The sequence below is a fragment of the Globicephala melas genome, chromosome 7 (genome assembly GCF_963455315.2).
Source record: "Globicephala melas chromosome 7, mGloMel1.2, whole genome shotgun sequence".
Classification (NCBI taxonomy): Eukaryota; Metazoa; Chordata; class Mammalia; order Artiodactyla; family Delphinidae; genus Globicephala; species Globicephala melas.
In genome coordinates this window covers 77430586-77447144 of record NC_083320.1, presented here as the reverse complement: position 1 = coordinate 77447144, position 16559 = coordinate 77430586, and the positions used below count along the sequence as shown (strand labels likewise).

Sequence of the window (16559 nt, the reverse complement as noted above, 5' to 3'; positions counted from 1 at the left end):
AGATATTTGAATTATAAAAAAAGGTACAGTAATAAAAGGAATCCTATCAGTGCTACAGCAAATTAGTTATACAAAATGTAAATTAGCCCAATTTTATTAGGATATGAAAACAAAAGTGTACATCTTCATGTGGGTACCTCAAAAGTTCTTTTCTTCATAATTATTTCCTGAAGTTTTTCCTGCTGGAAAAAAATCACACAATCTAACCTATTTTTTGTCTAAATATTAACTCTTGAATTTGGTTGATTTTTAAAAATCACTCTTGCTGCCAACCTGTAGCTACAAATTGATTACCTAAAAAGTTTGATTCTTGCCTTTATACTTGTTCCTTTTAAACGTGCTAAAGTCAATTCCACAAATACACTCTACAGAGGCTATTAACATTAAGCACACAGTATTTTAAAACAACTATTCCCTACACCACTAACTTACCTTATAAACAAATACATAAATGAATGCAAAAAATTAAGTTTTGAATAAATGCAAAAACTACATCTTTGAATGTAACTAAATATTCATTCAATTGGAAATAAATGGAAATACCTGTTTAAAGGCATGTCCTTAACAACCCAAAGTGGCTTAACTTTCGGACAATCATTTAACCTTACTTCCTCTTCATCTACAGTTATATATAAACTCAAAACATGTCATTTTCTTATATAAGAAACATTTAGATAAAAAATAGACATTATTTGCACAAACTGCTCCCACAGGGAGTAGAACCTTACCATTTAATAAATCAACTGCCAGTATTCAAAATTATTTAGTTTGCTAAATTCTCTCAACCTGGAGACTTTAGAATTCACTATAGTATACACTATTCCTTCAAATTCTAAGGAGGTGTAACATGGCATAATCTCATACTGCTATATAGGGAAGCAGCCTAGTACAGCTATTGAGTATACTCTGGATTCAGACTGCCAGAATTCCTACCCCAGTTGGCCACTCACCAGTTATGTGATCTTGGGCAACTTTACTTAACCCTCAATTTCCTCACCTGCAACATGGGGGAAAAAATAGTACTTATCTGATAGGACTGTTGTAGGGATTAAATGGAATGATACATGAATACACACAGGCACTTAGAACAGTGCTCAATAAATGAAAGCTGTTTTATTACCACTGCTCTCCTTCAACTCATGTAATGAAAGTATCTCTCATGTTGCCCCTTCTCTCACCTATTCCCTAGCTATCTGTTAGTTAGGCACTTTGGTTCTTTAAAGGCATCTAGTAAATACTGTAAAACCATCACCTTCAGTAGGAATCAACACACGTAATGAGAAGTCAATCCCAGATTAAGGATCACATTTAGTGCTGGCTCTTCAATGTCGCTTTACAATTCACTCAACTCTCTAGGCCTTCCTATTCCTATCTATAAACTGGACATCTATCTAGCCAATCCACTTTTCAGTCAGGAGGATCAAATTCAATAGGGTATATGAATCAGTTATATACAAACATCTGATAAAAATTATAATTCTAACACAGATTAGGTATCACAGTTCTATTCCCTGAAACCTTAAAAAACAAAACTATGTGAAAAAAAGGCAAGTAAATAGTTTAAATTATTTAGTCCACTGTCTCTTGCTAAACCCCAAACTTCTTAAATGAGGGTACAGAAAATATAAAAAGAAAATCACTGGGTGTTGATATGTGACACAAAAACTTAGAAAAGGAGCTGAATAAAAATGAATTGTATCACTTGAATTTTAAAAAGCTCTAAACATACTGTGGATACACACACAGATTGTGGTGTCTCAAGTCATATAGAATCAAAGATTTTATAAAACTTACTCTAAAAATCATCTAAACCTCCTTTTGGACATGAGCCCTCCAGAACGCAAGTACAGAGGAACACAAGACTATTACTATCTTCTTCCCCAATTCCTTTAAACTAGATTCAGTATTATATCTAGCTAAATCAGTAAATATTTGTCCATATGAAAATTTTTAGCTCCTTCTCAATTGTGGGCACCTTTAGGACAAAGAGCATGTTTAACTTATGTAAGTATTACTCGTACAGAAGAGAGTTACATAGACATAGCAGAGACTCAAACACTTGTAGTAGACAACTTTATGACTAGCCCTTATTTCTGTATAAGGAAAGAGAGGGTAATTTTCTATTATATTCAACAAATATATGATCATAAATATGTAATGATCTTAAAAGTACTAAAAAAAATCATCTTTCAGAGAATTAACAACTTTCTTGATACCCAATGACCGAAGAAAGTATACCAAGCCCACGTTCTCAAACAGAAACTTAATGCTCATTCATTAATCAAAAGGTAATTTAAAAAGTCTTAACCCAAACAGATCAGGAGCTAATAAATAAGATTTGAGAATTCTGTTAAAAAAAAGTCTAAGATAAATGAGATGAAAATTTTGTTTAAAAAAAAAAATGAAAGCCTAAGATAAAGCAAACTGTATTTCAACTCAGTTCTCACTTGCTGGCATGTTTAGTCCTTTAAGAGACACGGCTAACAGCAACACTCAGATTTGGAGAAGATTCAGATTTCCACTTTGAGTGTAGTGCCCCAAGTAAGAAAGAAGCAGATAGAGGATTTTCTTTCAAGCCTGTCATACAAAATACCACATCTTTAGTAACCGCTAACTATACTTAACTTTTTTTAATAAGTAGAAGAAACATGATGACTTGACCAGGGAGAAAAAGAATACAAATATAAAAGATTCATCTCCACTAAATATTCGAATGTCTACAAGTATCGTGACAGTCAAATCAGCAGTTAAAAGATGAGAAAACAGTGTGGCCAGGCACCTGAGTGATACCTGTAAGTTCCCTGAGTGCATGATATATATACAGTGTTCACCTTTGTACTAATACACGGTCAAGAAGAGGCTTAAATGTCTATTGACGAAAATGGGCAAAGTCTATTGGCTAAATTGACCTGACAATGGAAATATGAAGATATGGAAATAGGAAATAAGAATGAAAGACTAATGACAACTTTAAATGAGACAGTGTATATCTACTCATTCCAACTTAGAAACCTTCACAACTTAGGCTAATTCTTTCTCTAGGTAAAAAAACAAACAAAAACTCAAGTGCATAGCTATGGATATAAGTAGATGCCAAATGTGCACTATCTACTGATATACCACTTGATAATGACTGGAAGTCATGTCATCAACATTTCTAACAAACCCAATCAAAAACCAACAGGTTAACCCATTGAGATCTTTTTTGGTTTTTTTTTGACCAGGCTGCGCAGCATGCAGGATCTTAGTTCCCCCACCAGGGATGGAACCCGTGCCCCCTGAGTGGTGTCTTAACCACTGGACTGCCAGGGAAGTCCCTTTTTTTTTCTTTCCTTTCTGATTCCACCATTAATGAATACATTTGTTGCACTCTACAACTCTATGAGCTGCTACATTTATGTGTGTTAATACTGATTTCCACATTGCCCTTTTATCCTGAAGAGCAGACTAAATGGGTAAGTGATCCCAATTCAGCTTTTCTCGCAAAATGTTAATTACAGGCAGTGTTAGTTCTATGCAATGTGCTAGACAAAGAAAAATAAACAGATAAAGGGGGCAAGGGAGACTGTGGAAGTGGGGGAGAGGAAGATGGCCAACTAAAACCGAAAAATACTAAGTAAAAAGTTTTAAAAGGCTTCTGCAAGACTTCTTAGCATCTTTAGAAAATACTGCACCCTGCGAATCTCAAAGGGGTGGAGGGGTGCAGTTCATTCTTCCAAAGTGACATGGTCTTTTTACATCTCTTCAAGTAATCCCGATATACTCAGAAATACTACTCTAGTTGAAGTTTTTGAATAGATGAGTTCATATTTAAATGAGTTGCTATCTAAAGATAATGAAACTAAAACCTATCAAAATCTAACCATATACACAGCCCAAAAGTTATACCAACACAGTAGGTATGGGTCAATCTATGTTTTAAAATGCACTCACCTAGGTAATATAAATACATAAAGAAAGTTACCTAGATTCAACAATCTACGAGCAGATAAGCTAAAAAAAAAATCTTTTTCACTGGCTAATGTTCAATTCAATGGCAAGGACCCTATAACACCCAAAAGTGAGGATAACTCACAAGCAACAACAGCATAACAATTTATCAAGTCAGTCAGATAAATCTAAGACACCAATCAATATACTGGATTTCTCTGGAAGGCCTATATTCCAAATCATCATTTCTCCCTAGGGTATGGAAAAATCTGGTAAAACTTAAAGAGATGATCACCAATGAAGTCATACAGACAGAAATACATTTGCCTGTAATTTAAAGTAAATGGAAGTTCTTTAGTTTTATTCACCAAACAAAAATTACTTATTTCATCTTAATTATCTTCCATTTTCGTCAAATTGAAAATCAACAGTAGAGACAGACCCTAAAAACAAGAATAAGTGGTAACAGTGTGAAGTCATAAGTAACCGCTGAAAAGTCACATGTAACACTGACTAACTTTCTGGCTTATATTGTAGGAAAGGGTATCTGCGTTTGTTTCATTCATTCAACAAGTAATTTACTGAGCACCCATGATGTGCCAAGAACTGTGCTCAGCACCTATAGACTTCTTAAAAGTTCAGAACATAGCCCCTGCCCCCTAAGAGCTTACAACTGTTGGAAAGGCAAAGCAAATAAACCATAATAAAACAAAACAAGTGCTAAAATAAGTGAAATAGTAAGAGTTATGGGCGGATTACGTAGGATTTTATTTTAATAATCTGAAGGGGAGGTATATGCTGGGAAAATTTATTGTTGAGGACCTCTTGGAGAAGGCAGGACTTGAAATGGCAGAATTTAGGTAAATAAAGGAAAGCTCAAGGTAGTAGAGAGCTGGGGGGCAGGAGAGCAAGAAAAACAGCACAACCTTGGTCATGAACTAATATAGTTACTCAAAATACCATGAAAAGACCAGCCTGCGTTCATATTAGGGAATGTGAAGACATGCAGCTCAGAATCGTGCTCTGAATTATATACTATGGGAGATAACTGAAAGTTAAATTGTGGAACGTAGACATTACGCTATAGGCACAGAAAAACAGTGGAAGTTCTACGGCAAGGAGATAACTCATTGAAATCTAAAAAGAGTTTTTTGGGGGACAAGCTTGAAGCAAGAAAACCAGCTCAAAAGTTGTAAAGAGTATCTTAGGCATGAGAGTGTAATGACTTAAGCTCAGATAGCAGCAGGAACAGAAATAAGGTCTATAAAAACCCGCCTTACTCAGTATGAGAACATGAAAATCTGACTTATTTTTAAAGAGGAATTATTCATTTATCAGTTTATTGAACAAAGGCAACAAGAAAAAAATAATGAATAATTAGAATTAGGGGGGCATTACTAAAAGAATTTCCTATTTTTACTTGCATATCAACCCATAAAATCTTATACATATCACCTATCCTTATCAAATGATCTAAACTGAATCATAGGTTGTTAGAGCTGAAAGGGACCTTAATTCTTTTACTTTACTCTTCTCATTAAAAGAAGAGGAAAATTAAGAATTAAAGAAAGAAGACAAAGTCAGGCAGAAAGACTCTTGGGCTTAAGTGAAGGCCAAATTGCCTGTGATAAGGATGGTTTATGCTGTAGAAAAGACAACAAAAGAATAAGACGTGAAAATATTTTAAAGCAAAACATTATTTACAATACACAGAGAAAGAGGACAGCTTCATACATAATTATATCTTAATACAAATCTCTACTGCCACCAAGCAGGAAAATTATTTTATCATTAACATTTGTAAACTTGTAAGGTCCCTTCCAACTGTAAGATCCTATAACTCTGTAAAAGTAGAAGCACAACTTTCCCATCTGAAGTTAATGTACAATAAGAAAGGCAAGTTTAACCTACAGGATAAACTTGAAAGAATATTATTAAGACCTATTTGATAATTTCCAAATATCTATTACTACTAATAGATTCATCCTAAATTCTAAAAAGGCATTCTAGGTTATCTCCTGAACTAAAACAAACATGCTACTCCTCTAATCTAAATCATCTGCTGCATTTCAAAAAGTACAAACTCTGGTTTCTGTAGACTGTTATGTCCAGTCTGCATATTATTTTACAAACAAGTTTTAAAATTTCATGTCATGTTCAGTAACATCCCAAAGACCACAATCACTTAGCAAGTAAGACTGCCACCAATTTTAGTCCTCAGCTGGTCCCAGAATGAGATCTTAATGTGAACTAGGCAATATACATGAAGGTTCCATAACCTTCAATTGCAAAGTCTAAAGAATTTGTGAATTAACTATTTAAAATTTGATGACAGAACCCTACCAACTTTGTGTCACTGCAGTGAGCTATATAGGCATCCTGCTTCTTCTCATTATCTTCTGATCACTTACTGCTCACTTATACTTCTGAGGGCGGGTAGACAGAAGACATGATGCAGAAAAAAGGATCAAGTTTGCGAATTATCAACTTTTATTTTAAGGTAGTTGTTTATAGGGCTTTAAATTAGATTTCTGAATACATGACTGTTTATATTATCCATGCCCTCCCACTCTGTTATCAAAGCTAAAACAAGAATTTGTTTTACCAAGACTTGGGCCCCATATTTGTTAGATATCAAGAGGAAAAAAAGGAATAATCTAAGGGAAAAAAAAATGGGTATTCTCTTGAGTTCCTCAGAGCTGGATTCTTAAGTCATTCAATCGTTATCCTAACAGGAGCCAACAGAGAGAGACTTCTGAACATCTAAACAGTCAGGTACGCTTAAAGGCACATGGCATATACTGGTCTAGGAAAGAAGTAGAAGAAAACCACAAGGTAAAATTCAGAGTATTTGAATGGATGTGTACCAAGTAGCAAATAACCTTACTAGGAAGATGGTCACTACAGAGCTAAAGAGAAAGGGCCATAGAGCAAACTGTGACCAGCTTATGTCAATGAGATACATGAATACTTAAAAAATAAAATCTGCATTTTACTCAAAATGACTAGCTGGTATCTTGGTTTTGGTAGTGCAACAGCACCAATACAGCAAGGGCAAGCAGGTCAATCCCTTGCAAAACTTACCTTGATTGGCCCAATGGAAACAGAAGGCCCCAGAAAAGAGAGAAGCATCTGGCAGTAGCAAATTGTTTTATTTTATCTTTCTGTGGAAAGAAACTAATTTTAAATAAGAACCAGAGCATTTAAAGAATAAATATTTTTTAAAGCTCATTATCTAGTTAGAGCAGCTCTACTGAGAAAACAAGAAGAGCTCCTTGCTGCTTAGAGATGGAAAGAAACAGAAGAGGAATCAGAGTTGTTTCTCCATCACCTAGGGAGTTTTAAAACTTGTGCTATCCTAGAGTAACAGAATAAATAGTTCTTTTATTTAAAGAACTCCTACAGGCAGAATCTTTTGGGCCTGGTGCCTCTGAATAAAGCTTTTTATACAAAATTAAGGGCTATACTCTTAAATACCTTAAATAAAAAAGAAGAAAACCACTTGACATTAAGCCCTTCTATTCTTAAGAAAAAAAAAAAACAAAAACATACACACAGAGCGAGCTCCTTTCTCCACTACAATTTCACCAATAATTCAAACCATCAAGGCTTAAATGATTATCAAAGCAAATGATGCCCCCAACTGGCAGAAAGATCATACCTAATTGACTGGCTTTCCAAAATATTTTGTTACCCTAAATACTTGATGATTTATTGAAACACTAAATGGAAAGAACCCAGCCACCAAAGGATATGTGTATTATAGAACCTAACAGAGGGCATAAAATTATTTACGGTAACTGAACCTGTTACCTTTCTTGGATGCTTTTCTAGGAATTAAGTTCTATTGAACTCATTGAGTCAGCATTAAAACCTTTTGGTCCAAATCACTCCCACAAAATGTTTACAATTTATGCTGGAGATGGAAGGGACAGCTCAAAAGCAGAAGTGCAGAAGCAAAAATCATTTTAAAAAAACAAAATAGTATAAGTGGAAAATAAACTACCTATTTGGCACCGTCCTATGAAGAACCAAATCAGAGTAGAACCTTCCCACCTCCACCCCCATTGAGCGCGCGCGCGCACACACACACACACACACACACACACACCAGGAAGCTTTTTCAGGAATAAAATTAATCCTAAGCCAAAGGCCTAAACAACTGCTGTTTTCAGATTCTATGCATGTACAAGGTCCACCAACAAAAATTATATTGACATAGCATATTTTCTTCAATTGACATACTTGGGGGGAAAGTCATTAAACTAAAAAGCCTACATGTACTTTGCTACTTTTAAATTTAAAAAAACAAACAAAAACAACGCAATTTTGTTGCTGTAGAAAGTAAATCTCTTATACAGATTTTTCATTACACTCAAAATTTGGTTACTGTCATGATTATACAACATTTCACTTAAAAACATTATTCTGGCATAAACTGAAACTTAAACAGCTGTAAGTATTGACCCAGATTTTGAAATTCTTTGACACAAGAATACCATGGGCAAAAATAAACAAAGAAATACAAAACAAAACATTCTTACTTGTCCCATTGGTGGTCCTCCCATTGGGGGCATCATTTGCGGCATCATTCCATGAGGTACAGGAGGCATGTTCGCTCTCTGACCCATAGGATGCATTCCCATTGGGGCATAATGCATGCCAGGGTGCCCCATCTGAAAAAGAGGGACAATTTAAAAATTAGTAAGTACCAATAAATGCTTCTCAAAAATCTGATTTCTACAAATCAGTTATATGCATGACATAATATCTGGCTAATGTGTGATTCAATTACTGAGTTAGTTTATACTTTCTTGTCTTAAATAAAATGTACAACACCAGTATTTATGAGCTTGCACCTGACCAAATTTCAGAACAAAATGGAAAAAATTAAAATCATCACTGGACACCTAATTCGTAGTTGTTGTTGTTTTAAGTATGCTGATTTAATCAGTTACCAACTGGTTTGCTAAACTGGGAGGAAATGCATGTGAAGGCCAACTTAACTGTTATGGTGAAAACCACAACTTTGTCCTACTTCACACAGATATCAGCTAGTCAACTATTTTTATTTTATAACTTCATTTATTCTTAAATTCATGTCTAAGATGATTTTAAGCTTTAAAACGCTGAATTTACCCAATTAACTCAGATGAGGGCTGGTCTTACACAAAACAAACAGTATTGGATACCCGGGGACACTTCCCTCCTAACAAGCAAACATATTATTTCCTAAGAGAACCTCTAACACAGCTAAAATTACTCCTGCAAAAAACAAAACAAAACAAAAAACCCAAAGAATGAGGTCTGTCACTCACGGACACTAAATGCAAACAACTAATTCATCCATCTTAACGCGCTTTTATAAGACAACTACTTTCTTTACTTGTGTGTCCATTGTTACAGGTCTTAAAAGCAGGAAATTATCTCCTGCCAATTCTCCCAGCTGTCCCCCCGCTGCAGACAACACTACTACTAGTGAAGAAATTCTGACAGCCTCTATTAAAGTCTACCGAAGAAAGTCTCTGCCTTCCCCCCGCCTGCTTAATCGGGCCTACCTCTCCAAAATGCTCACCCCGCCTAGGGCCCAGCACCTCCACCGCGCATCTGCCTAGGCCAAACCCACTGGGAACTTCCACGGTCCCACTTCCTTTCCTTTGTGCATCCCCGCCCTCCCATTTCTCTCCCTCGGAACATATCCCACCATCTCGAGCTCTTCCTTCGTCCACTCTCATCTTCTCCTCCTGGAGAAAGCTTCCTGTCTCTGACTCCGTTTTTCATTGTGCCGCTTTCCCCCTGCCCCACCGATCCCTTACCGAGGGCCGTCTCCTCAGGAAGCCGTCAGCAGAGACCCAAGAGCTGGAGCAGAGGCTTGAGCCGGACAATCTCCGCTCCCCGTCCCCGGGACCCCGCGAGGGAGGATGGCTCTCCATTTCACTCACCATGAGGCCTCCACGCTCGGCTCCCGTCCCCGGCCTCATCGTCGGACTCAGACTGCTCCGCCGGCGGCCACTGCCGCTACACATACCAACAAGAAGCGATCTGAGTGGCTGACGCCCACTGGGGCTAAAGGTTAAAGGCTGCCCTGCGCTACGGGGCGGGATCAGCGGGGCCAATAAGCTGACAGGCTTCCCCGCTGTCCAATCAGACTGCGCTGCCGACACGCAGCTCTTCGGCGATTCGCCCCCAGCCTCAGCCTCACTCGGCGTCGCCTGCATGGAGGGGGGAATAGGGGGACGGAGGAAGTTTCTGCGCCGACTCCTCTGCCGGGAAAACTCCACCAACTTCCCCCGGGGAAGGGAAGACAACTGTATCCCAGCTTCCCGAGCTTAGACAGCCTCACCCCGTAGGGGGTGGGGCAGTGGGGGCCTGCCACCTTCACCCCCCGCCCGAGTCACGTACGCCCCGCAAACCTGAGGCCGCCGGGGGTGGGGTAGGGTGGGGTGGGGGTGGAGTAAGCAGCTTCTAGCGTTAGCGGTGGCCGGGGCTGGATGCGCGCGCGCGGGGCTCGAGGTGGAGGGAGGGGGCGGGGAAGGCGAGAGGAGGGGTCGTGAGGAGCGGGTTCGAGCTCTGTACGCACCAGCTGGCGAGCGCGCGCCGGGGTGGGGGGAGGAGGCGTGCCGAGCGGTGTGGAGGGAAGTTGTGGTAGGGGCGGGGAGAACAATGCCACAGGGAAGGAGGAAAGGGCAGTTAAGGGAGGCGAGGGCGTGGCGAGGTGAGCTGCCGTTAATGAGGGAAGCCGGGGCTAGTGCAGGCGTAGAGGGGAAGAAGAGAGAAAGCAAATAGGTTCGGGAATGTGTATTAGAGGGGCATGGGCGGGCGCTAGGACCGAGCGTCGGGGAGGTGCGGCTTTGGGGCTGCCGGGGCGCGAGCTTGCATGGAGGTGACGCGGCGGCGGCGGCGGAGATCGCTGGCCCGGACTAAGCACTGCAGGGAGAGGACACTCGGCTGCCTTGGGCCTCGGCTTGTCTCTCTCCGCGCACTTCACTGCGCCCCTTCCTTTGTACTACTTGAGGGTCATGCTCTGGTCCGGGGGCGCCCAGCCTTTTCTCGGGCCCCACGGCACTTTCCTCGCCCAGCCACGCACCCTTGTGCACCCCTGCGCGCCGGGGCCAGGTGGTGGAGGCCGTGGAGGGCCTGGCCGTTGATTGGCTGTTGCGACCGCGGGGCGGGGCAGGTGGGCGACGCCTGACCTCTGCGGACCTAACTGTCTTTCCCGCCATGTCGTTCGTGGAGAGTGGGAGGCGCCCAGCCCCTTCTCGCCGCCGTCTAGGCACTGCTGTCCCGTTTGATCAACCGGCGTTTTCCGCTTTCACTCAGGGAGACAGCTGGGGTGAGGGTGAAGTCGACGAGGAGGAGGAATGCAACCGAGTGGCCCGTGACCTGCGGGCGGAGTTCTCGGCCGGGGCGTCATCGGAACCTAGAAAGGACTCGCTACTCCGGCCAGATGGGGACGGGTCTCCCGCCCTGCCCGATAAACGCAATGGTATTTTCTCGGCGGATGCGGGCGGCAGAGCCCAAGCCCGGCGCTGGCCGGTTCAGGTCCTCTCAGTTCTCTGTTCGCTGCTGTTTGCCATCCTCCTCGCCTTCCTTCTCGCTATCACCTACCTGATCGTAAAAGGTACGGAATGAAGCCCAGGCCTTGAAAGTGTGTCCAGAGTTTACTTTAGTTGAGCCTGGACGTGGCTCTCCCCTTCGTCGCCCTCGCTCCGTCAAAGGCCGGCAAGCTGGTAGCCGCTTTCATCCAGAGTCCTCGTCCGCACCTTTCTTTGATCTTCTCCCTTGTCTTCTCTTTCCTTAAAGGTAGAGGACTTTGGTCCGTGATCAGGAGACCCATTTTAAGAAAAGGTCTTGATAAGTGGGTAGTCTTGAAGAAAAAATATCTTAAAGTCGGTGAACACTTGCGGTAAAATATTGGCAAAATCAAGCAAAATGCATAACAACCGTCATTAAAGGAACGGTGCAAAGTGTAAATATTAGGTTATACACGTTCAAAGAGTTTAATCCACAAATGGTTAAAGATGTACAATCCACTGATTCCTCTGTACACGTTGAATTGCTGAAGGACAAGGATTTCCATCCCAACCCAAATTTATACTTGCATAGGTAAAATAGACCCTCTTGGGTTTTGAATTAGGTTTGCAACCCAGTGTAGTGGTGAAGTTCTGTTGCAGGAGCAAGATAGTAGGTTCTTTCTCTGATTAATGGTGTTATTTTCCGTGTCTTAAGTTGAAATATTGGCCAGGTTGGAATAGAAAGAGATGTGCCTTGAAAGGTTTTCCAAAGCTTATACAGATGTATTATGTGGTTGGATATTTTATGTTGCAGTGGAAAGAGTCAGACGTCAGTTTAAAGTTCAGTTCTCAGTGGTGTGTGACTTTGGTTAAGTTACTGAAAAAGAAAAATTAAAACAAGAAAAAATACCTTAGTTTGTTGTATGAAAAGCACCCAACACATTGCCACTCAAGTATTTTACTTCACTAAGTAGAATTAAATCTATTTAATTCCAGTTTTTACTTTTCCTCATTGCTTCCAAGCCCCTAGTGGGGTGTAGATGGCATCTAACACTTTACCATGCTTGATTTTCATGCACAAGACAGATTGGCAAGTTAATATGAGAATTTTACCTCTTCAAACAATGATACTGGGTGTAAATTGTCAATGTTAAATATGGGTGCCAATGTTTCTTTCCTCTATCACTTCCCTCCCCCATTTTTTCAAAGCAGCTCAGAGTTTTGTCTTGTAGGTAGTTTAATTCTTTTGCTCTGAAAGATTGCCTTTGTTCATAAAGTCACAAAACCTGAGAAGTTGAAGTACATTGCAGGACACATTGAGCTGTGCTTATTTTGGAGGGTAGAGAAAGGAGCTGAACTCAAAACCTAGTAATTCGCATTACATAAAATGTCTAGGGAATAAAAATTCCCATTTTATATACATGGCAGTTGACTCATAAAGACATCTTATTTGCTTACTGAAGGTCACTTAGCTAGTAAATGGAATCAGAATTTGAACCCAGTTGTTTTGGGCTCCAGAGTGCTTTCTACAACTCCACAATGTCTTTCTGGCCTTTGAGCTACTTTTCAAATTATAAAACTGTCTTTTTTACCCAAGCCCTTTTTGTACTTACAGAGTTACATGCTGAAAATTTGAAGAATGAAGATGATGTACACACTGGACTGTTAGGTATGGACTTTATTGTCACTTAATTTGATTTTTGAGCTCACTTTTGTTTTTCTAGATTATGCTTAAACTATGCAGAATTTTGGTTAAATACTTAATATATTCCCTGTGCAGTTTGGTTTTACTCTTTTTCACTTGCATTTGTGTGTGGTAACTTTTATTAGATTTTCTTTTTACATGTGTATGGGGGTATCTCCGTGTGTATATGTATGTATACCAGACATACTAGGAATACATTTTGAATACAACTGTATGTAACAAAGACTCAGAGAATACTTAACGTTTCTTAGTTACCTTTTGGAAAAGTCTCTCTACACTTCTTCCCAGGAATTAAAAACAAACAAAAAAACCTTACCTCACAAACTTAACAAAGATAACATCTTAAGCAGACCTCATGAGAAGTTTAAGTTCAGATCCCCTTATAAGCAACTTGGTTTTTCAAAAAATATGAAAAGCATTGGGCATACTTACACAGGTTAATCATGACTAGGAAAGAGTCAACCTGAGTTTCTATAGTATGTCTGTAGAATGCTGCAGTTTATAGGTTTGTAGTGAAAAATTCAGTTGTTATTTATCTTTATTTCTCTCTGCGCCAAAATGATTATGAAGACTTCAGAACTTGACCTGTCTGGCATGTTTTGCTCCTGTTTGCTGTAATTTCTTTGGCTGACCACTCTGAATTAGGGTGGGGCGGGTGGGAAATGGTTGCCCTCCTAGGCCACATGTTGCTCCCTCCTCCAATCTTAGCTAACCTATTTAAACTGCCTCCTCAAGGCTAAAGTTCTCATGGTGATACAAGGTATAGTTCACCTGATTTTGCAGAAGGGGAACCTTTATCTTCAGATTACAAACAACGTAGTTTGCTTGTCCCATGAAAACTTGTCTATGCTTGTCTCAACTTCTTGCATGAGAAAACTGTAAGGAACGGCACCAAGAAACGGAGGAGAGCTTAAGCAAGCTTTATTTGGGAACGCTCCCAGGCGAGGTTCACTGGTCCGAGAGAAAGGGGCCAGGGAAGTCGCGCCTGTGTGCAGGCACGAACCAAATTTATAGGGGTGGACGCAGGGGAGGTGCTTGCTGTGTGAAGCAGCCCCTTTTTTGGTAATCTCTCGGGTGTTGTGGCAATGTCGGGTGCCGGTTGCATCAGCCTTAGAGCCGCCGTTGGTTCCGCCCCTCGGGGAGCGGGAAATCGGGGAGTGGGAAAGCCATAGAGCCGTTGGTTTCGCCCCTCGGGGAGCGCGAAAGCCGGGGCCAAGTGGAAAGTCCCGGGTCTGTTTCCTGGGCAAGTGGAAAGTCCCGGGCTGATGCCACTTGTGGGTCGGCTGCATCAACCACCTTGGTGGGGGTTCCGTCTGGCTCCCTGGGCCCTTCCCCGGACCTGCTGGCCTTACATCCTGACTTCTTTGGTGTAATGGGGCGACGTTTGTTCTCTGGCTGCTTCCTGCTGTATGGGGGCGCTGGAGGGGAGTCGGGCGGCCAACAGTCCGGAGATTAGGGGAGGGCGGCAGCGGGGGGTTCTGTGGGTAGTAAGGTATATGGGTGGAGTAGCATCTGATTCACCGCCACCCGAGATACTTCTTGTATGTGATTGCGGAGAAACTTGAGGAAACAGGGGACAAGCATGAATAGGATGCAGATAAGGATTAAGGGGCCTAGGATTGGTGTCAGCCAGGACCGCCACCAGTCGGGGATGGGGGAGGTGGATTGTCGCTGCCTGCGTTGGAGTTCTTCTTTTAAGCGTCGGAGAGCATCCACATTGTCCTCAACGACCCCTATCTCGTTGATATAGTAGCAGCATTCTTCTTGTAGGAAGAGGCAGGTACCTCCTTTGTCGGCTGTCAGAAGGTCCAGGGCGCGTCGGTTTTGGAAGGCAACTCGGGCTACTGAGGTGATCTGGCGCTGGAGGGAGGTGATGGAGGCGGCAGAGGCCTCAATGGCTAGCTGGAGTTTCTCTTCTAGGTTGCGGGATGTTGAGACACTGTGTGTCAGGGCTCCTCCCCCATGCCTGCAGCAACGAGGGAGGAGGCGAGGGAAATGCCTGCTACCATAGGGAGAAAGATGGCCCTTTTCTGTCGGCCGAAGAGTTGTGTGGTAAGTGAGAGAAATTCGGCTTCGCCATATAATGTGAGCTGTGGAACAAGGGTGACGGGGATACATGGAAAGGGGGAGGAAGAGTTGATCTCTTTTGTAAGGGAGCCATTACACCAAAAGAACAGACCTGGTGGGGCCCCCATTGGCGTAGTTACAGGGAGGGATGAGTTGCAAGGGAGTGCATCATTAGTTAAGTTTGGTCGGCTGCCATAGCAAATTGTGAGGTTCTTTTTTTCTAAATCAAGGAATATGGGGACTCTTAAAGGGGGAAAAGGTAAGTTCTGGGAGGAATTAAGGAGGGTAGAGGTGAAGGGCTGGTCGAGTGGGACAGCAGTTAATGGTGGTCGGCCAAGTGAGGCACATAGAAAGCAGTCAGAGATGTTGCCTATTCCGGTGTGATTAAGCATTTGCACTCCTTGGCGGATGAGGGCCAACCAAGAAAAAGGGTCCGTCTTATGGTCAGGGTGGGGTAATTGGCGTTCTAGGGCCTGTTCTGTCTCCTGGACCATGGTGGCCTGCTCGCTCAAGTGCTGGATAATTTCAGGGATCACTGACGTATGAGCGGAAGACCCTGATAGAGCCCACAGGGTAGGCATCAGTTGCCCACCGGTAGATTTTTCCTTGTACCCCTTTTACCCATCTTGTGTCCCAGGGATCTTTGATGTTAATGAATAATTGACCCTTGCCATTTGTGGTGAGCAGGTGGGATTGTTGGAGCGAGCTCCTGGTATCTAGTTTTGCCACATGGATGTTACATGAGTGATAGGGGCACCCCCCATAGGTCTCATCCCACCATTGACAGTAGTCTCTGGTCTGATCGTAAGTGAAGCAGACAGCGGGGGTGGACCAACCCAGGGGAACACCTTCTATGTTAGAGATGGGGATCTGGACTGTCACCAGGGCCTGGCACCCATCTGGTTGGCAGTCCCCTGTGCCCAAGACTCGAGTGTGGGTCCGACCTTTAGCTTGCCATGTCCCATGGACATGGAAGCGCCATAGGGACATCTGGTGAGTCCTGGGTGGCAGGAGGAGCAGCAGGAGGAGAGACAGGGTGACAGACAAGCTGTAGTCTTGTGGGACCCAGCGGTTGGGCCGTCCAAGTCTCTGGAGTTGGGGCCATTTTAAGGCGGGAGACATGGTACCAGGAGGGGTGTCCCAAGAGTTTGGCTGCCGTAGGAGTGGTGAGGATCACCGTATGGGGGCCTGTCCACCGTGGCTTGAGAGATTGGGGGTGTAATTCTTTGAGGAGGATGCTATCGCCAGGTTGTAGAGGGAGAGGGGAAGTTTCAGAGGCAGTGACCGTCGGCAGGTTGCGGTCAGTGTGTTCACGGAGAAGGTGGCGGAGCAGAGACAGGTAG

The 16559-nt window shown here is 42.3% G+C and overlaps 2 protein-coding genes across 9 annotated transcripts in view; one reads left to right on the top strand and one right to left on the bottom strand.

The window, feature by feature from the left end:
- Window positions 1-10325, bottom strand: part of PRPF40A (pre-mRNA processing factor 40 homolog A) — a 54726-nt gene extending 44401 nt beyond the window's left edge. For 4 of the 8 annotated variants that reach the window (XM_030852769.3, XM_030852770.3, XM_030852771.3 and 1 more), the window contains exons 1-2: window positions 9747-10325; window positions 8475-8606 (exon numbers count right to left, since the gene is read on the bottom strand). In XM_030852769.3, coding sequence (XP_030708629.1) covers window positions 8475-8606; window positions 9747-10148 — 534 coding nt within the window. In that variant the 5' untranslated portion in view covers window positions 10149-10325. The remainder of the gene's footprint in view (window positions 1-8474; window positions 8607-9746) is intronic. The other 4 variants (XM_030852775.3, XM_030852777.3, XM_030852776.3 and 1 more) reach the window with 2 other exon arrangements.
- Window positions 10326-10488: 163 nt separating this feature from the next.
- The window catches only part of ARL6IP6 (ARF like GTPase 6 interacting protein 6), a 44421-nt gene continuing 38350 nt past the window's right edge, over window positions 10489-16559 (top strand). Inside the window, exons 1-2 of the mRNA XM_030852779.2 lie at window positions 10489-11551; window positions 13060-13113. Coding sequence (XP_030708639.1) covers window positions 11152-11551; window positions 13060-13113 — 454 coding nt within the window. The 5' untranslated portion in view covers window positions 10489-11151. The remainder of the gene's footprint in view (window positions 11552-13059; window positions 13114-16559) is intronic.